This window comes from Micrasema longulum, unplaced genomic scaffold (genome assembly GCF_059751315.1).
Source record: "Micrasema longulum isolate JH-2025_06_02 unplaced genomic scaffold, ASM5975131v1 h1tg001620l, whole genome shotgun sequence".
NCBI lineage: Eukaryota > Metazoa > Arthropoda > Insecta > Trichoptera > Brachycentridae > Micrasema > Micrasema longulum.
In genome coordinates, this window is record NW_028278801.1 from 37,299 (window position 1) to 59,335 (window position 22,037).

The window sequence follows — 22,037 nt, forward strand, 5'->3', positions numbered from 1 at the left end:
TATAGTAAATATGTTTTTTTTACAATTTCAGGTAAATATACAACAGTTAAATTGGTATTCATTTTATTTCATCTGTCCAAAAGTGTGAAAGCGTATAAAGTATATTTATAATGTATATGAATATGTAAGTTAATAAAAATGGTATTCTGCCAAGAATTGACAAAAATAATAAAAATCTTTTCATAGTTATTTATTCAACACTAGTTTGAAATGCCATTGGTAATAACTCTGAAAGTTTCATGTGTAAAACAGTTTTCATGTCTGGTTTAGTCACATAAACATCTAATCCGTTGCTGAATTCAGACAAAACTTCACGGCACACACCGCATGGGGTTGTAAAGAAATCTTTTTGAAAAGCCACAACGGCTATTTCTTTGATTTTTCTGTGACCCTCACTGACAGCTTTACAAATGGCTGTCCTTTCAGCACAAATGGATGGGGTAAATGCTTTGCTTTCCACATTGCATCCAGTGAATACGATATTATCCGTTGTTCTTAATGCAGCTCCAACTGCGAATTTCGAATACGGAATATATGCCAGCTCTCTTGCTGTGACAGCTTGTTTTATCAGTTCTTGGATACTTTTATCTGAAAAAAAAACATTTTATATTATTGTATGGACCAATTGCATTGTGGCTTTGATGTAAAAGGGTCAATTTCGTAAATTACAATATTACAGGAGAGTAATTTTTCAGCCAGCTTGTGGCATTACAATAAACTCTTTTACTTGTTTGATATCAAATATTAATTTAAAAAAACATTACGACATATGTATGTGTATATACAATAATTAATTATATGTATATTTTAATAAACATTAACTCTCCACAAAATTTTGGCAAGAAAAAGATTCAATCTGACATTGGCCCTATTAGATTCAAACCACAGAATTATTGTTAGGGTTTTCAATACACCTTTAGATCAATTTATTTTTTCATATTTTTACACATAATTTAGCTCGCTAAATATAAGTAATGATTGGAATAATCTAAATACAAGCATTCGAGACATGCAAATAATCTAATTTTTTTAGTGTGAAATGTCAGAAAACAGCAAAAAAAAAACCATTGATCACATTTAAGGGGGGGGGGGGTAAAACATATATATGTGTAATAACAAAGTACTTCAAAATAATAATAAGTTCGACCCTACGGGAAATTGGGTATAAAACATGTTTTATTATGCACGGTAAAAACTATTTTGAATGACGTCACTAGTTCACTGAAATCAACCAATAATAAAACGTGATAGTTATCCTATTTCCGGGAAACAAACTAACAGACGTGAACTTGATACGTCACACGCAGAGTAATTTCAAAATAAAATTTAAATCATAGGGCTGATAATATGACACACAAAAAATGTTAAAAGTTGTGAATGTTTACCCACATCCTAATCAGCTCAGGTTAGTCCCTTTATATTATAAAAATGAACCCATAGCAACAATTTATTTAACATTACATAAGTACTTGAATTTTATTGAACACGAATGATATTTTACACTTCCGAAAAATCATTAAAATTAATTATCATTGCTTTCGAAATGTCATGTCAGACATAACTTCTCAAATGCATTTCCCAAAAACCACCTTCAAATCATTGTAAGTCCGAGTAAACTTTTCGTTTAAATCTTTTGAGAAACCATTCCGAATTAATTCTCTCGAAATGTCAAGTCCGAATTCATATCTCGATTGTCTCGGAATCCATTCCAAATTCATGTTTCGATTGTCCCGAAAAACCTCTCGAAATGTCAAGTCCGAATTCATAATTCGATTGTCTCGAAATGTCAAGTCCGAATTCATATCTCGATTGTCTCGGAAAACCATTTCGAATTAATTCACTCGAAATATCTTGATTATTTTTCCGATTAGTACGAGTGAACTCGATTAATTGTAAGCATTTTGAAATGTCTCGTAAGACTGATCGTCTTACCTTTATGTAACAATAATAATCAAGATACACTGCGATTTACCAATGCAGTGTCATATGCACCATTAGGTGCGGAAAGGGGATGATGATATTTTTCTCTATATATAATAGATTTCAAGTGTTTTCAAAACATTACGTACGGGAAATTAGATATAAAAAAATGTTTTCTTGCATGTGGTAAAATTAGAGCATTCAATTACTTTCATATGTACTGGGTTCAATTTTTAAATGTCAGGACGACTCGCCGACGACAACTAGTGATGTCACGGGCGGAGTAATTTTAAAATTATAAAACTTTGAAAAATCATAGCGATGATAATATGATTTTGTATTTAAAGTATTGCTTTTCACTACCAATGACGTATAATTAAATAGACACGTTACTGGCGCAAACAAAATGGCATTTCAATTCGTGGCTAATTGTCTTCATTAATTGGCTTTCCTCACTATCAGATGTGATGATATGCAGAAATATGCCGTCGTGTGTGATGAAAAAATGATTTTGATTGCACTGCAACTGAAAAAACAGATATATTGTTTCATTCGTAACTAAGAACAATCTAATTTATGGAATAAATACATAATAAGCATTGACAAATTAATACGAAGGTGGTGCGGTGCGCCCTATAGAGTAAAATATTTTTTTAAGTAGTGACACGTAAACATATATACCCATAGATACTGAGTTTGTTTATTTATACCATTCAACGATCATTCATATGCTACCTAAAATTAGAGGATACTCATTTTTGGTGTATAAAAAAGTTTGTGTTTTATCGTTAACAATCAACATTAGTTTTTGGTGGATCCCAATCAAATTATTTCCTTAAATTTATTCTCACTGGATTTTGGGGAATGCAAAATATTATATTTTTTAAATGTATTTCTATCAGTGCAGCCCTGCAAGTAAGAAGAGCCTCGCAATTGCGCCGCCAGGCGTAATTTGAGATTTATAAAAAATAATATTTATATTTAAATATTATTTGTTTAAGCCTTGTTAATCACTCATGAACAAATATTTACCAATGAAAGGTTACACAATCCTCTTTACAATGTTAATGCGATAGGTTTTTTTTTTACACGCTTTCATGATACAAGCAGACATTTTGGCTAAGAATTTTCGTTTTGATTCTAAACGTCATCGGTCGAAGAAAGACTAAATACGCGTTGGGCATGACTAAGCGTTTGGGCATAAGTTAAGTGTCAGCATTATTGAACGCCCCATACTTATAATAAATCTCTACAACTACCCGATGGAACTAACCTGGTTTTCACTGTCATGTTTCAATGTTGAAACCAGCCAATGCTGTCATTGCCATAAGCTCTGTTAATGCCTAGACTTCCGTATTCCGTTCTTTAAAATAATATGCATCTCTGTTGTAAAATGTTAATCTAAATGACTTCCTATGGTGTGAAATCCAGTCCTTGTCTGCAATCATTAGGACAAACTCAAAATATTATTAGAACTTGTTTAATTAAAATATATAAAATCATGATCGACTGACCCGGTTTCCACATCAGTATAAGATGAAAATTTGTTTAGTCTCCCACCAGTCTGACGATGTCAGCCACAACGAAACACGGTCACTGGTAAAAATTATAAATGAAAGTGGAAAAACTAAGCAAAGTATTTTCGATGTCATGTCAATTTCCTATTCTGATGTCAATAATATAATGTGTACTCTTTTCTGTCCATAGTAGATGAATGCAATCTTGACGTACAAATATACATAGATAGGGCTGATCATTAAAGGCTTATATAATAAGCACCCCCGGTCAGGTCGATGTGTTTACAAGGGGTTGGTTTTCAAAAGTAAGTTATCTTAGCCCAAGTGATAACCTTTCTTACTTATTATCGGGTTCGTTTACGATTTTAAATAAATTTTATTTTTCAGACTTTCGCATATTTTTTTTCTAAAAAATCTATAGGGACGTAATTATACGCAAAAAACTGGGTTTTTTTTCAAAATGGCGGCTTGAGCAATGGCCATCAAGATCACAAACTTAAGGTTTTACTAAGCCCCTTTGTTTACTGATCCTGTTAAGTTTCAAAACATAACCTTTTTTATATAAAAAGTACATACCGAATGACCTTGAACGTCCCATACTTATAACAAATCTCGACAACCACCAGATGGATCTAAACCTGATTTTCACTGTCATGGAACGTATCCTAAAACAAAGCTACTCGTATTTGTTATATCTTCGAAAAATAAAAATTTGTAAGTCATGTTCGTTTTTTACCGAAAATTACCGCGCCTTTTAGTAAACTTACGTAATTTTACATCCATAGTCTTGCAAAATAAAACGCTGAGTTTCTTGTAGTCATTGCTCTAAATTTCAGGTGAAATCATTGTACGTCTGTGTGTCATCGATCAATGGACTATAACCCATAAGTATTATTTGTTTTCTACTGCAATCAAGTATTTTTTTAACCATAAATATCGCATGCATTACTAAAATTTTATTGTATCTATATCTACTTACTTTTTTGACAATATTTTTCCTGTTGTAAAATTCAATGGGTAATGTCTCTTCCCAAGCATAATCTTTTTTCTTTTTTTTAAGAGCTGCGAATATACGAGTATGGCCCATTTCACACGTATCGTCGAAATCCACACGACACGGTTAAATTAGAGAGGATTGACATATATGAATTATTTTGTATTTATTAAAAGATTATTCGGCGGGTAGCCTCAGGTAAAAATCCTGCAAAAGGAAATAGAGTGGATATTAGTCGACTTTATGGTGTACTGGTTATTGCGTTTGCCTGGCATTTAATAAATAAATATATACAACTATGAATCATAATTTTACAAGGAACTACGATAAGGATTTGATTCTTCAGAAAAGGGTCAACACTTATTTGACACAACGGCTTGTTGTCTTAAATTAAACAGCTAGCCCACCACATACCCCACACCGCATCTGAGAACATAAGTCTCCTTGGCGGTGCCCACATACATGAAGAATTTGCTCGTTACCGAACGAGGAGCCCGAAGGAGCTCTCTGTAATCTGGTAGTCTTAGCATTTTTGTGCTGAAATAAAGTAATCCAGAAGTACAAAATATGCACTTCATTGGATTGAAAAAAGAGGGAAGTGAATTCTTCACTGACTGGGATTAAATTGATTGGACATGATCAATTCGCCGAAATGATAACAAAACTTTTTGAAAGCCTTGAAATTCTTTTCGGAAGCCATCAGATCTGTATATCCGACAGGACCTATAACAAGGCCACGGGTAGTGGCGAGAAGCTTCGTTCGGTAATCATAAAGAGAGGGAAAGGGACAAGACCACAGAATTTGTTCAGAAGATTGATTAGGATATCCGCAGCAGCACGAAGGGGAATCAACAATATTAAAAACAAATATTTTTTTATTCAATTTACCATGACCTTATAAAAAACTGTCCAGTGATTGGGAATAACCCAAGAAAATTTTAAGTGCTGACGGATTGAAGGAAAAAAAAGAAAGGTAACCCTCCCTGAAGGGGGAGATATCCATCGCGATTGCCAAGCATCAAGAAGAGCATTTAAAGACATTTCTTTTACAATCGATTGAGACATTCATTCAGTTAGGAGTAGACGGACGCCACCAATAATAGAGGAACGCTTTCTTTTTAAGTGGAAATTAGCGGATCGTCCCTGGACCTCCAGATCCAAAGGGAACAAGCCCGTTAGAATCGGGAGTGAATCCGTCGAGTATGTCATATATGCTCTAGCAAGAGCCAGAAGAGGTTGCCTTGGTCCGCTCAAAATAATTCGCCTGAAATATTGCAACTCACATCGGTGTGCCCAACAGCCAGCTGCATAGCATACGATGTCTAAGAAAATGGATTTATAATAGACAGTTTCAAAAGACAACCCCCAGCTGGCTCTGGCCAAGCGTGCAACTTTGTGGAAAGCCATATTTCCCAAATTCACAGGGAAGTATAAGAAAAAAATATTTCAAGAATTATATCAAGGTTTGAAACCGAATTTGAAGCTCGAAGATAAGTGCCCGGAAATTTAATAAGAGGACACACAGGATTATCTTTTAACAGTGAAAATCGGGTTTTTTGAGAAGCAAAACATAATTTGTTCCGATTATCCCAATTGGATACTTTATTTAACGCATTAGCTGCGTTACCCAGAGATCTGCGGCCATTGTCCTCAATCAAAATACATCCATCATCGGCAAAAGTCTGAATCATACATGATGAAGGAAGGGGAAGTTCGTACATTCCACTAAAGTGGTCCCAAAACAGAGCTTTGAGGACAGCCCCATGAAATCTCACATGATAAAAGTGTACTACCACCGGGATACGCAACGTTTCGATTTAAAAAATAGCTTATTATCATTTTAAATAAGTTTGCAGTTATTTGTCGAAGTCGTAGCTTGGATAGAATCATCAGCCACCAAGCGTGGTCGAAGGCACCTGAGATATCAAGTAATATAATGAGGACATATTTTTTGTCTGTGTTTTTAGCAAAATTGCTTATCGAAATGATAGCATCTTCGGTAGAAATATTGGATCTGAACCCAAATTGCTTAGCGTTTATCGGTTGAATTACATTTAAGTGAGACTCAAGTCTGTTACATATTAGTCATTCCAATGTTTTTCCCAGGATAGGCAAAATGGTTATTGGTCTATACGCTTTAGGATCAGTACTTGGCCGATCGCAGCGCTTAGGAATAATTTTCATAAATCCCGTTTTCCAGCAATCTGGGAAGACACCTTCGACAAGGCAAATATTAAACATGGTAAGGAGTTCAAATGGGGCTTAAAGGGCAGAACCTTTTTACAAGCGCAGGATTAATTCGATCTAGACCAGATGCTTTATTTAGATTGAGATTGGAGACGATTTTTCGAACTTCTAATGAGGAGATAAGTGGTGATGACGAAGTTGGCGGAATTAATTATGCATATTCTCTAATCTGTGTATGATGAAGAGAATCAGAAGCTATGTCATCAGTAGGGATAAATGCAGCAAGCAGAGCTGAAGCCGTATCCACGGCAGTGAGTGTAATGACATCGGTCAAAAGATGTTTAATACCAGTAATGGGTTATTTATTGTGTATGCAGACAAATCTATACAAGTCAAAATAGGTAGAGTTGTAAAGAAGTTGTATAGAAATCCACAAACATAAAATAGCAATTATTTTTAGTATATAAGGAAACTTTGTAAATATTTAAGTTAGTTTGTTTAAAAATGTACTAACAAGACGAAACGCGTCACAATATACCCTTTGTATATTTTATAAAAAATAAAGTAGAATTATAATCCAATAAATTTGTTTTATTTTGGATACATTACCAAACAAAACAACAAAAAAAACAGTAATGGGCTTATCTTGCAAATTATTATTAGACAACAAAAAAAATTCAACCTTATCCCCATATGGATGTCATAACTAGAGATGCAAGGCGGTAAAATTACCGCGGTATTTTACGGGAATTTTACCAGATTTTGGTAAAATACGGTATTTTTCGGTAAGAAACGAATTTGACGTACTAATTTTTATTTTTCAAAGATATTACAAATACGAGTAGCTTTGTTTTAGGACACTTTACATGACTGCAAAAACCAGGTTTAGATCCATCGGGTGGTTGTCGAGATTTAGGGACGTTCAAGGTCATTCGGGATGTACTTTTTTAACTTTTTTTTATAAAAAAGGTTATTATGTTTTGAAACTTAACAGGATCGGTGGATAAAGGATCCTTGGTAAAATCTTAAGTTTGTGACGTGAAAAAATGGTGCTTAAAATCAGTTTTTGTGTATAATTACGTCCCTAAAGGTTTTATAGAAGAAAAAAAATACGAAAATCTGAGAAAATAAAATTTACCTGAAATCGTAATTTTTTTTTTTCTTCGGACCGATACTTTCCAAGATATGTTTGAACATCAAATACATTTTATCAAAATAGTGGAAAAGCGGTATTTGCACCATCTTTTTACTAATTATTTGATAGTTGACCAATCTAAAGTCATCATCATCGTCATCATTCGATGTCCGCTACTAGTTGGAGCATATGGTGTTCACAAAGATTCTCCGGGCATCTCGGTCGGCTGCCAGCTCCTGTGCATCCTCATAAGTCAGGTTTGCATCACGTAGTTCTGACATGAACTGCCAACTAAATTAGCAGCTGACGTCCAGGATGTCGAGAACCTGATGCCTGAGGCAAACCTGAAGTAGCATTATGTAATATCAAATTATTTTTATATCATAATGTACCGTGAAACCGTTTAATTTTGCCCTTAATGGATATTTTGCCCACTGAGTCTAAGCTATGCTCAACCTTTAAAAATATATATTTCCATTTGATGTCGGTAAATTTGGTACATTAAGGAGGGAAGTAAATTTAAGTCACTAACTTTACTCAGTGGCTTGTCAGAACCTGTCAACGTGCGCGTGTAATTTGTTGCGGGCCAGTTACGACTTGTTTGTTTTTTAATATACTGTTCGATGGCAAAGACAAAGGTAAGTTTTTCTTGTTGCATGATATAGACAAAGGTTTTCAGATCATTTCCTGTTTATATTATGTGCTGTCAGTAGCTTAAATCAAGAATTATGAAGATTTGCAAATTAACCCGCATAAGTTGAGCTTCTGTGTTGTCAATTTTGCCCAACTGAAAAAATGTGTCAGGGTTGTCACTTTCTTATTTTCATTATTAGTTTAAATTAAATCAAAACTATTATGAAGTTTTTGCACACATTAGATATTTTAGAGATTCAAAAGTATTATCATTATTGTGGATAATTTAATTTAATTCTTTTTTGCCTTTCTTAATTCATTTGATAATGTGTTTTTATATTCCTTATATTGCTTTTTAATAGTTTCTGAAGCATTTCTTATTTTTCTATATTAGATCATTTTCATTATATCTGGAGTTAACCATCCTTTATTATTATCCACCCTCAAACGATATTTTTTCACTTTCATAGCTATGGACTTAGATTCCGAAATAATTTCTATTAATTTTTAAAATTGGTGTCATCTGGTTTTAACCTTATAGTTGTTCATTAACTATATTCCTGAAACAGTTATTATTTCTCACAACATAGGTATGTATTTGCCATTTCTAAAAATGTGTATACCTACCAGATATTAAAAATTGTAATTTAGGTAATTAAGACTAGGATTATTGGTATGTGTACTAAAATATTGCATTTCTTTAAATAAACAAGATTTATTAATTTTTCTTAAGTTATCAACCAGATTTTGACAACCCTAAGGCCTATAAATTGCTTGTATGAAAACAAATAAGAGTTCGGCGGGTAAATTTGCTTAATTGTTTTTAGAGGAATATTGTATTAGTTAGTCATTGAAAATATGTTCAAACGACAATTTTGCCCTTGAATTAATAATTCAAGAAAGTAGTTCTTAGACGAAAACGCCATATGAGCTACAGTTCAACAAATAATGGTTGCGGGCAAACCTGGACGAACATGGAGGTAATTTTGCCCGCCATCAAAATTTTAAATTGCTTGGAATCGCATTTAAATATGACTGAATTTACTATTGTAACCCAATTCAATGAGTACAAGGTCATACTTAGTAATTGAAAAGTAAAGCATAATATACATTTTTTGAGAAAATCAACATAATTGTAAAAAAGCGGGCAAAATTGGACGGTTTCGCGGTACACTATTTGAAGTATATTGAGTCCTGTATATTTGTAAATTTCAATACTTTTATCAGAATGGATGTAAAATTACGTAATTTTACCAAAAGGCGTTGTAAAATACCCGTAATTTTATAGTATTTTTTATAAATGACGGTAATTTTACCGTGGAATATGGAGACTTTTATTTGTTTTTTTTACTTTTTTTCTGACATTCAGATGACGTCATTTTTATAAATTGCGAACTAAAAAGGTTTTTTGGTTTTATTTACTTTTTAAAAAGTTATTAGCTTTTTTACAATTATATTTAAGGGTACTACTTGCAAACCCGGCAAAATCCATATTTCTTTATTTTGAGCAAATCACAAAAAACTGATACAATACCGAACCTTTTTTTAAACTTATTTTTTTTATTATAATCAGTAAATATTTTACACGTAAGCAATGATGACATAAGCATGATTATGTCAAGAAACAGTATCGAAATAATAAATTTAATTTTATACATTACCAACTTTGCAATACTCAAGTGAATGGTGAATGTTACACAGTATGTAAAGTGGCCACTTAAACCAGCCAATGACAGGTCATAAGCCCTGTAAATAGACTTCCAGACTTGCTAGACTTGCAGACTTTCCAGACTTGCAGACTTGCCTAGACTTCCAAATTTCTTCTCGAAAACTTTTTCCCTCTCTGTTGAAATAAATTTAAAAGAGGTGGCCATGTTTGCAACAAAGCCGATAATTTAAAAGTCAAGTTGTACAAATTAAGCCGTTTTTTTAAATGACAATATTAAAATTATTGTGAAAAAATGTATTCTAAATTTTTTTTAATTTTGGATTTTGCCGGGTTTGTAAGTAGTACCCTCATTTCAAAATGTTGGTGTTATTTTGTGTCATACAATCGATTCCCTCGAAAAAGTTACAATATTATGGTCATGGTACATCATCATGGTCAAACCCTTATCCGCACCCAGTTACGTATAGGGCACTACATTATTGAATAAACTGCACCATATCTCGATCGTCTGTTACAGGAATTTAATGTGATCATAATTAATAAGTAATCGTGAGTCCTAAAAGTAAGATCGCAATTTTGTAACCTTGAACTTTCGTCACTCGCGTCACCACCCTTAAAAAACGGCGCTTAAAATATGTTTTCGTCATGTAATTTTTTCCATTTAGATTTTTTTTTAAATATTTATTTTATATTTGTTACCTTTGTTACCCTGTCTATATGGGTCCTGGTTATATCAATTAGTTTTTGATAGGACCGATTTGTTTCCTTTCACATGCCATCCTTATTAAATAAAAGTGATATAGGGTATAATATAGCGAATAGCGAGGTCAAATTTTTAATCTATGGTCGGTCATGACTTTTCTAATACTTCGAGTGCATCTAGAAAAAAATTCCGCCGGTGGTTTTTAAAAGTTTTTTTACATCCATAGTAAATAGTGAAATTAGTTACCCGCGCGCATTGATTGCGGACGCATGGTAATCAGATCGGGATATATGTATCACGTAATAGTCGTCTGACAGACGAAATTTTGGTAGTTTTGTAACTTTTTTATCCTTATATATTAATAAGTAAAATTTATATTTTTATATAATTGAAGATTGGCAAGAAGGCAGTAGTCAACTAACAAGTAGAACTACCGAGCAAGCAAAAAAATTGCAACTATTGCCCCGCCCCGCCGAAACGTCGCTTGACAAAATACTTCTGCAAGGGCTGCGAAAGACCCATTTGTGGCGAACACACTGTTTCTATGTGCAGTAGCTAACCATGTAGGTTAATTCCAAAATATTTGAACTATTTGATGTCCTGAAAATTAAGATTGCTATGTAAGGTAGGTAATTTGTTATAAAAATAAAAGTGGTTAAATTAAATATGTTCTGTTTCGTTGTCTGACAGACGAAAGGTTAGTTACACCGTTACTCGAATATAAGGGTAGTGAGCTAGGGTTAAAAGGGAAGCAACCCCTGAATGGGGAGTCGGTTGCAAAGAATAAAAATCTCTCAAACAAAGGTCTGCAACTGTTTTCTTCATCACCCAGCATTAATCCACTACTTCCTGTAGTCGGGGGCAGATTCGGAACGATCTGTTTCGCAAACCCAGTCCTTATTGTCTGCTGTGTTTGATGGCTCATTGACGTCATCCGATACGGTGACTCGTGGGATGGTGACACCGGCTCAGAAGGAAAAATGGATGGTGGTACCTACTTAAAATACGTTGGACAAGATATTTTGTGCGAGGAAACATGTGTTCTAAGGAGGAAAACCGCTCCATTATCCATGTTTCACTTTTATCATTTTCCTAAGGATTCTACTGTAGATAATTTTAAGATACATTTCAATTCTATTGTAAGTTCATCCGCATTCGCGGTCTATAAAATCGAATCGAGGGGAGATTACGCGTCATTCAAAGTTGGAATATCTGCAGGTGCTACTATAGATGTATAGATAAAGTTCTAAAGCCTTGTCACTGGCCACGTCACTCTTATATGAAGGAGTGGAAGAATAGGGTTGTGACTCCGCGCCTGCCTCGAGTAGAGTGACTAGGCGGTGCGCGCGCTGCCACTTCTGATTCTTCCTCTTCTACTTTAACATTTTTAAACCAAAATACCCGCAGAACTTTTTTTTTTAATCTTTCAAAAATATTTTTTATAAATAAAAATAAGTCCCGCTGAATTGTAAGCATATAACTCACCAGCAAGTTCTTAAATATTGATTCGATTTTTCACCGACTCAACACCAAATGCACCAGCTTTTAGAATGAAGTAGCAGGGTGTGCTTTTAATGTGATATGTTTGACGGAGACATGGATCAGTGATGGAGTTTTGAGTTCGGAACTACTTACACCGAATTTCATAGTATTTAGAAGAGATCGTGTCTCATCTAATAATACTCACAGGCAGAATGGGGGTGTTTGTTGGACATAGAGAAGCGATGGATGTCTAGTGTTTTTCTGAGTTAGAAACAACTAATAAGGATTTGTGGCTTAGGCTACCCTACAAAGGTACGATCTCTTATATTTGTGTAATGTAGGTATTTTCCATCACAACTGAGCTTGGAAACGAATAAATTATTTTTAACAAAATGTTATGTAATTTGCAGATTCTCGCAGATAAACGTTATTTCAATTTGTACTCAGCGCAGGGAAGAGAAGTGGCTGAGGAGTTTTCTTTTTTGTATTCTGCGCTGAAACTCACTCAGTGTAATGGAATTCTTAAAACGTGAACTAGATTTATTTTTTTCTACAGTTCCTTTATCTAAGTGAATCTCCTCTTACAAAGGAGGATGCTTATAATCCTGCTTTGTCTTTTCTGTATAAAACGTAATGTTTTAACTCGTACACTAAGGTTCCTATTGCTAATACAGCATCATGAAGGGGATGGAATTTCACTAAAGGCGCTCTCTCTACGACATGCTTTTGGATTCAGACTATATTCCGCTGCCCTAGTTCTTATGTCCATTATCTTATTACGTGTCCATGTAGCTGAAGAATTATTATTTTTTCCTTTTTTAGCATTTTTTGAGTGGTAATCTCCACTTACTGATTTTGCTTATTTGACTTCAAAAACAAAAAAAATGTCTTTTGTAAATTTTGCAAAATGGTCCATTGAACATACAAGCACTAGGGCAGCGATTGGTAATCTAACAGACCTGAATTAGGCTGTTCAATATTTGCAATTGTTTTATCTTGTTCTGAGAAGCCACCGGCTGTCAGTAATATGAGATACCTATTCGAAGTGGTTCTCTTGAGATATTATCAGCGATATCAGAAAAAACATGGAGTTCACAAAAATGGAAGTCTTCTGGTAATTCACATTTCTACACTCTATTCAGTGATCTTTGGACAATTGTAAAACAAAAGATGGATGCAGCTTTCAAGTCATATATTTCTGGTATTAGTTCCAATGTATTGCGAAATCCTAGTGAATTATGGAAAGATATTGAGTCTTAGCGCCAAGATGGAGATATTATTGACTCCATGACCTGGCATAGTCAGGACGTTTGCAATGTAGATGTTGTGAATGCTTTTGCTGAAAAATTAAAATCTGTTTATAGTTTATTATAGAAATAAAGGACGAGTGATACTTTGATCCACAAATTTTTTTCATCGCTTTCGCGACATCTTCAAGCAATGTGTTTATACAAAACAGAGGTAAGGATAGAGAATTCAAAATTATATGAGAGTAAATTAAACTAAATTATTTTTGTCTTAAGGACCATTAACAAAGTGTTTTAGGTTAACTAATGTTTCAGGTTAACTGTTTACAGTTCATGAAAGCGTTTACATAGGGAGTCATAGTAGGTACGTCTCAAGGCGCACAAAATATTTCATCTTTTCTTTTTAGTGAAACTGATGTTTTAAAATCAATTAATTCTTTAAAAAATACCATGTATTGAAAATTATAGACCTGTGGCAATTTTGTCTACAGCTTTGAAGGTTTCGGAGTGGTTAATACACAATTTTATCAATTTCATGTATAACAAATGAACAGCATGGATTTCGGTCAGGGCATTCAACCATCACAAATTTTATGGTATTTACGGAATTTGTCACAAAATCACTTGACGAAGGTGCTCAGGTAGACTGCTCGTACAAAGACTTCTCAAAAGTATTTAGTAAAGTAAATCACCAGTTTTTGCTTCAGAAACTTCTAAGATTGGCTTCTGTGACATCCTTCTGAGATTTTCTCAAGCTTATAGATCAAAAGCAGTATGTGTCATATAGACTCTATCAATCTGCAGTTTTTCACATCTCCTCGGGAGTGCCCCGGGGATCTAATTTAGGACTAATGTTGTTAACAATATTCATAAATGACATTAGCAATGAAATAAAAAATTGCATCTTTTTGTTATTTGCTGACGACTTGAAAATTTTATGTGAAATACGAACTCCTTTGGACTGTTTGAAGCTTCAGTATGACATTCAAAATATTATACAATGGAGTAAATGAAACAAATTGTTCTTCAATGTCTATAAATGTTTTGTTATGTCGTCCAAAATAAATTATTTCCGTTATATCATAGATGGAGTAAAACTTGAACTAGCGTTGACGTCCAGGGATCTCGGGGTGCTGTTTGACGCTTAGTTATCATTAATCTATATATTTATAATACCATTATGCAGTAACTTCGTTAAAATGCTTGGATTTTTTCTTAGAAATGCCAAGATTTTTTCAAATATTCAGGTTCTGAAAACAATTCTTTGGTAAGAAGTCGCCTGGAATTTAGTTCCATCATTTGGTCGCCAAATGAAACCACATATTCCTTAATAATAGAGAGGGTGCAGTAAAAGTTTCTGCGTTATCTGTGTCTCATGTAGTATGCCTATTATCGTGGATTTTCCGACTGACTTCTTACTAGGGATAGGGATACTACCGATCAGAGGCGGAGGACCCTGTGAAACAAGTGAGGCGGAGCCTCGCTGAGAAATCATTGCTATTCCCCAGTACCTAATATGTATTTATCTCGCACTATATCAATTAGAAACATCGTTAGTAAAAACAACATTATTTCAATTAAGGATACGGTTAAATTTTGTTTGTTGATAAAATAACACGAAATACGTAATTACAGTTTTTGAAACATGCTAAATACATCTTTACTGCCGTTGCATAAGGTTAATTTTTGAATACGCGGGATGACACACGTAAATATTAAGCCAACTGAAGCGATGTTTTTGAGAGCTTCTAGTTTGTGTATACGTATTACTCAATGACGTGATCGGTGGGCCAGGGTTGGCACATAATCGGATTTTTAACAAAACCAAAGGAGTTTATCTCTAATCCTTTTAATTTGTTCGTGTTTGACTATGCATAAGCTAATTTTTTTTTAAACCATTTCAGTTCGGATGCGATTTTCGTAATTAAGGGAGCTTGCCCCCAAAACGATTTTTCTTTAAATGTGTATATAGAAAAAAAAAACGATCTTTATTTTTTTTGTACAGCAGTGCAATTATTTGCTATATTACCCATACTTTGAAATTGTATTTTATGTACAGAATTCATAATTTTTTGTATGTTTTATTTTCTTCTTTAGACTGTTAATAATATTTATACAAAAAACATTTAAAATAAAAAATAAGTCTTCATAATTTCACAAAAAGCTGGCAAATTTAATAAATAAAACTTTCTAAAAATTAAAATTGGTTTTTGTACAACAATTTTTAATTTACTCACAGAAAATGACTCAATCTTGCAGTTTTTAAGATTAACATTGAATTTATGAAAACCTTGATGCAAGATTACAGGTTAAGGTAAAGATTTCACCATGTTCCAATTAAATACATCAGCAATATCCTCAACTTGAGATCACACAAAGCTCCATTACGTTTGCGTCTTACAAATGACATAACAATATTAAAATTGTGGTAGTTGATGCGCTAATAACTGACCCGCCATAAAATTTGTCATTTTGCGTATTAACAGTGTTAAACTTTACTAAAACGAAAGCGAATTCTTCACCGTTATTAGTTTCAAGCGGATCAGACACTGTTTTTTCGTTTTCCTCGGTCGAAGATTCGGAGGCACGTTGTTCATATTCGTCGTAATGACTTATGATGAATGTCTCGAAATCTGTTGATTCAATGTTCTCCTTTATAAGGTGTAGGTATCTTTTGATCCTGATGGCAGAGAAAAATCGGATGGATTGTTTACCAATTGCTGTGTGGTATAAAAAGTTTAAATGAACAGAATAACTGGCTTGTCATTTTCAGCGTGTATTTGGGTTAAAACCCCCATCAGATTTTGAAATCTCTTTTGTTAAATCTTTGGCAAAAATCTGATTTATGGGCCAGTTTAAACAAAACATCCCGTTACCTTGTTTAAAATCATGTTTTTGCCATTTACTTCATTTTCTTTTATATTTTCTACTTTGTTTTCTTTGACTTTCTTGGATAATGTTTTTTCAATGTAGTATGTAGCGACAACCCTAGACGTGTTTCGACAATATTTGTAGATATACACAAAAAGACCTTTAAGTTTAACTTCAAATTTCAAGTGATCAACTGAAGCTGGTGGTAAACTAAATATTTAGTTTTGCCATGGAACTATCAAAATATACTTGAAAAATGTAATTTTTATGATACCAGTAACTTTTCTTACTTTTAAACTTGATTTTGTTAAGGATTTTGGCAGTGGGCAAAATTGTCATGGCTGGGCAAAATTGACATGTTTGACGGTATATTGTTGCGTACTGCGTAGAATTTCTAATCGAACCCTAGTACTCAATCAAACCCAAATACTCAAGTTTTTCTTTCAAAATTCTGTGATGAAGAATACAAATTGATATGTAGGTATAATAATGTTTGATAGTTCTGTTTTTTCCAGCTGCACACAACAATATTAGCAGTCAGAATCTTTTTTAACGCTTATAAAATTTATTATAATATTTTTTCTCCACTGTTAAAATTATATTTTAAATTTATACGTAGGTTTTCCGCCGGTTATCTGTCTGGTTATATATAATTAGCCTAACAATGTACACAATAAGAAGGTAAATTACATAATCAGTCATGTCGTGTTTATTACAATTTGGAAAACATACATATGTAATTACGTACTGACATTTTCTTTATAATTTCATATCATCAAAAATATTTTTATGGAAATATAATATTATGTATAAAATAGAGATGATATTTAATATTATCGAAACACGTCAAAAACGAGAGTTGATACCAACTATACAGGTACGAGTTATATTTTGATAAAAATACACAAAACGCTAACCATAATACATGTTACCACATCATCATCATAATTCCCTTTCCGCACCTAATGGTGCACAGTGCACTGGATTGGTACACCAATCGCAGTGATCTTCATCATTTTGTTATGTGAAGATAAGAAGATCAGTTTTACGCTTCAGGTACCAATCGAACCCGACACCTCTCGCGTGGTAGGCAAACGCGCTGACCACTACACCACGAGGCCGACAAATGCAACATGTAACTACTCTCGATTAAAATAAATCATTGTAAAAAACATGGGTAGGTACTAACTACGGTTTAAGAAAAAGAACACTTCAAACGCGTTTTTCTCAAAACTATGAAAAGGCGACTAGGTTCAAAAGAGGAAGTTCAGTGCTACGGGCAATTGGATATAAAAAAATGATTTCTTAAAAACGTAGGAAAAAAATAATAAAAATGAACTACTTTGAACTTCGTCACAAGTTCTTCCGAATCAACCAATGATAGTATTGTAATGATTTCCGGTTCACCGAGCAGCAGAACTCTACGACGAGAGCTTGTGACGTCAAAAATTACGAAACTTGAGTTGATAATACGATACACAAAAATAAACAAAGCTCGGCTTAGTTTGATAGTCTATTAACAAATAAAAATATCTAAAAAACCACACGGAACCTCCTCTATGACGACTTGCCTACCTCTAGTAAATAAAGGACTTGCGTATTTCTCTAGATATATTAAGCCTAAAGTTTTGTGAATTCAGTCGTGTAAGTAGATTACTAAGCTACATTATTTAATAATAATAAAACTAAGGTTATTGTTTTTTTAAACTAATTAGAGACAATCCCAGCTCATAAAACACATGGCAAAATAATACACCTGGCATCTGTGTATATGTACAAAATCTACGTATCTAGATAAACATAGATAAGGCCCTAAGCTTCGTAGTGGTTGCTTCTTTTCGTAAAATCAATTGGATAAAATCTCGGCTATTAAAAAAGCATTTTAAAAATACATAGATACGAAAAAACCTACGTATTTAAAAAAAGTTTATTAAAATTGATTGGAGAAATTCGGCTCACAAAAAAATAAATGTAACATTTTTATCTCTGCTAGATGTGAAAATAACTATCAGACAGACAATACGTCGCTCTAGGTGTATTGTGTAGGGTCCACATAGTATACATATCATATGTAGATTATCTTATAGTTACCTACTGCGTAACTTCTCCACTTATTTACTGTTCAGTAATAACATAGGCCCGTTACTAGTTACTACCGATATTCCTATACTGTTGCCGAGCCACTTATAACTAATATTGCTTCATAAATCAACGTGTTCGTTACACTTTGCCTAGTGGGTAAACTCACAAATAAAAATTACATAATCGGATCACTGAATAAAAACACCAACTTACCTAATTTATCAAAAGCTATAATATGTTTTGGGTCGGGATTCGCCATTACCAATAATTTAAATCTCAACAGCACAATCAAATCACAAATACAACCAAGCACTAGAATACTCACTCTATCAATGCCATCAATGGATTCATGGCTCGAAGCATTAGGTAAAAATATTACCAGTACCGCACCTAGAGGAAAACGGATTTTTTGAAAAAATAAATACAACTAGTGTTTGATTGAATATGAAGATTTTTATTTTATTAAAAATAGGTTATAAATAAGAATAAAAGGTAGGCTAAAATAACGTTTCTAAAACATATTAATTTGACAATTGTGGTCTGCATTACTTTGCGTGCTGTTTAAGCCATCGCGTAATGCAAATTGTAAATATAAGTTAGAAGTTAATTAATAGAAAGCAGATAGCTGTTAAAGTGCCGATATGTACAGAAAAATACATACATATTATCCGCAGAAGGCGTATTCAGCAAGCGAATTATTAATGGGTGAATTCTGACTTGCATTTGTACGGCTGTAAAAAAGTGCATAAGATCTCGCTCTAGTATAATTATTGGGAATATAGAAACGGATTTCTTTCAGCATATTTGGATTATACGATGAAGACACAACATGAAATACATAAATACATACATAAAAGAGTAATCCCTGGCTATATTCCCCCGGTATTACTGAGGCCAGGCTCGAAAGCGAATCATTTATCTTTATTGGGAGCCTAGCGCTCAGTCACACAAATACCGGGTTCCTAGCTACGTTTATTAACTCACTCAGTTATCATTTACATATATCACTTTCATTTGTCCATTCCAACGTTATTCGCGTGTCCGGAACACACATGTAGGTATAATAAACCGATGTTTTCAAATAACAAAATATTGATGTTAGATAGTTAACCTATGTGAAAATATAGTATTTAGAATATACTTCAAACAATTTGATTCAGCCAGACCCCTTTCACACCCAAAGTCCGATTATCTCAAAACATGTTCTTCGGATATATCTCACCGTTGCTTTGGGCTATCGATATATAATACTTTTTTTTAAACTAAAAATTTTGACCAGTGTGTTACAATCGTAATTTTTAGAATATTTAAAAATTACTTATGATAGTAAAAAGACCCCGTTTTGAAGTTTTTCAGCCTATTTTTCTTCACTGCTTGCCTTAATTTATTCTGGGGCCGCGCGGATAAAGAATTAAGTTATGTGTGTGAAATAGGACCACTACCCTTGGAGGAATGTTTTCTACTCGATGGCTAGGTACTCTCAGGTAATAGGACATAAAAATGTATCCCGAAAAAGGAAATCGAGCAAAGGTAAGTCCGTCTTGTTAACATCAAAGCTCTGTTACCGCTTAGACTCTCCTTCTATAAAATGTTATCCATATATCAATCTTTGTCTACAGACATGGACCAACTCAAGATATTAAGCAATCTAATAATATCCTCATCTTTGTTAGAAATACCAAGATGCCTTACAGGCTCTTGAAATAAAGGCCAATAATTTTATAAATTCGGTGTTTTTCATTTCGACATTCATCAGCAAATCGCTTCCTCAGCATACACGTAGACCTTTGTTACCAAAAATTTTTCCTCTTTATTGTTAGCAAGAAGCACTATTCATCATAATATATATAGCAATATTAATTATATTTACAAATATATCAATACCAAGTGACCAAATACATAAATACTTACCAAATACTTACGTTTAACTAATTGCATATTTTTATAGTAAAATAAATAAACAACTAACACATTTGGTAACAGCGAAGGCTATGACGTCTTTCTGGGTCTTCTCAATACTCCAATACTACCCTGGGATTGAAAAACTGTTAATTTTGTGCATAAGTAAGAAGCGTAAATAATGTAAACGGTATTACATAATCATATTATGTAGAACGAACTCGACCAATAATTATAATAATATTTCATCCCTACTCTTTTGTACGTGTTATGTAATGCAAATACAAATATTACAAATATTATTGCACCTTAACTTGATTAATGGCGTCAGACCGTATTTTATTATTGGCCTAATTCTTAATCTAAATTGAACCGATGTGAAAAAAATATTACGCCGGTACTAATTCTTCTTCTTTTTTAGGTTGTTTTTTTAAACTTACTGCTAGGTAGGTGCTGTGTAAATATTGTTATAAAAATAAAACCTAGTGGAATAATAAAATTATCTTCTTTATTTTTAAAATCAGCTTGACTGTTATTGTTATTATTTTTATTGTTTGTGTCAAGAAGAGCTTTATTATTGGGTTCAACTACGAATCTACTTAGAAGCTGATAAAGATTTTACCCAATCTAAAAATAAATACATGGCAACAGTCATCAAGACAACTTGAAATTAATATTATAAACAACTGAAATAAAGTAAAAAAGTCCCCATGGATGTTTATAAATTAATGTTTCAATTGTTTAGCTTTTTCTTCAACAGCTTGATAATATATTTATTTTTTAGGGTACCCAATGCACTATTGTTATCCTGAATTCCTATAAGACTTTTTTAATATTAACGTTCCACACCCTGCTCACTTTCTGACCCAACTTCCCACCTAATAAACTTTGTATTTAAAATCTCGGAATAAGGTTGCAAATATGTTGTAGATACGTATTTAGTGTAATATTAGATAGGTACTAACATACTAACTTGTGTATACATAATATAACTTACTAACATTAAACAAATACATTTTTTTTCATCACGACACTGGCTATATAGAACACCCCAATTATTGCGACGAGAATAAGGCCACCAAAAATAAAAAGACCAACTGCTTGATAATGCTGGTTTGAAAACATTTTCCACTTTATTTAAAAATAAAATAAAAGTATTTATCAATGGTAAATGAGGTTATTGTGCTGACCGTGTGTACTTAATTTATTACAAATTGACAATACTGCAGTGAGGGGTATAATGAAAGCTTTTAAAGTTTCTTTGTTTTGTTATTTCCGCGGTTTGATTGTGAAGAAATATTAAATTTTCACTTAATTAGTTTTAAAAAAATTGATATTGATATGCGAAACTAAAGAAAGACTCACGTCTTTATGAACAGTTTCAGGAAAGGGGTGGATGCTTTCATTGAAATGGTAAATGAAAGACATTAACTCTCAATGAATTTAATATTGTAACAAAAACGTGGTACCTATTAAAAATATTTTTCATTTGAAAATTCCCGGTTTTTCTTTATACGTCAATATAGAATATAATATTGTTGAATGCAGAGATAGATGTAATGTAGAACGTGGTACAGAAAGAGTCAAATATATTAGTTTCAAATGTATCCACTAGAGTGTATGACAATCGTCGGCGCTTAGAATGTAATTTAGATTTAATTTTCTATGAAATACGCTGAAGGAGCTGGGTAAAACAAA

General features: G+C 33.1%; 1 protein-coding gene and 2 long non-coding RNA genes across 4 annotated transcripts; all 3 read right to left on the minus strand.

The window, feature by feature from the left end:
* Positions 1-46: 46 nt before the first annotated feature.
* LOC148274568 (cytidine deaminase-like) lies at positions 47-18,798 on the minus strand. The gene is made up of 2 exons (XM_088236934.1): positions 18,654-18,798; positions 47-588 (listed from the first exon to the last, which is right to left on the minus strand). The coding sequence occupies exons 1-2, from the start codon at positions 18,697-18,699 to the stop codon at positions 191-193; spliced, it is 444 nt and encodes a 147-aa protein (XP_088093060.1). The 5' UTR covers positions 18,700-18,798; the 3' UTR covers positions 47-190.
* LOC148274569 (uncharacterized) lies at positions 1,390-8,873 on the minus strand. Its single transcript, XR_015824270.1, has 4 exons — positions 7,757-8,873; positions 4,417-4,638; positions 3,194-3,358; positions 1,390-2,446 (listed from the first exon to the last, which is right to left on the minus strand). It is a non-coding gene; the product is annotated as an uncharacterized LOC148274569 (long non-coding RNA).
* On the minus strand, positions 13,414-14,737 carry LOC148274570 (uncharacterized). 2 transcript variants are annotated; one of them, XR_015824272.1, is made up of 2 exons: positions 13,958-14,737; positions 13,414-13,579 (listed from the first exon to the last, which is right to left on the minus strand). It is a non-coding gene; the product is annotated as an uncharacterized LOC148274570 (long non-coding RNA). The 2 variants fall into 2 exon arrangements; XR_015824271.1 differs by having other exon boundaries at positions 14,180-14,282.
* Positions 18,799-22,037: the final 3,239 nt, after the last annotated feature.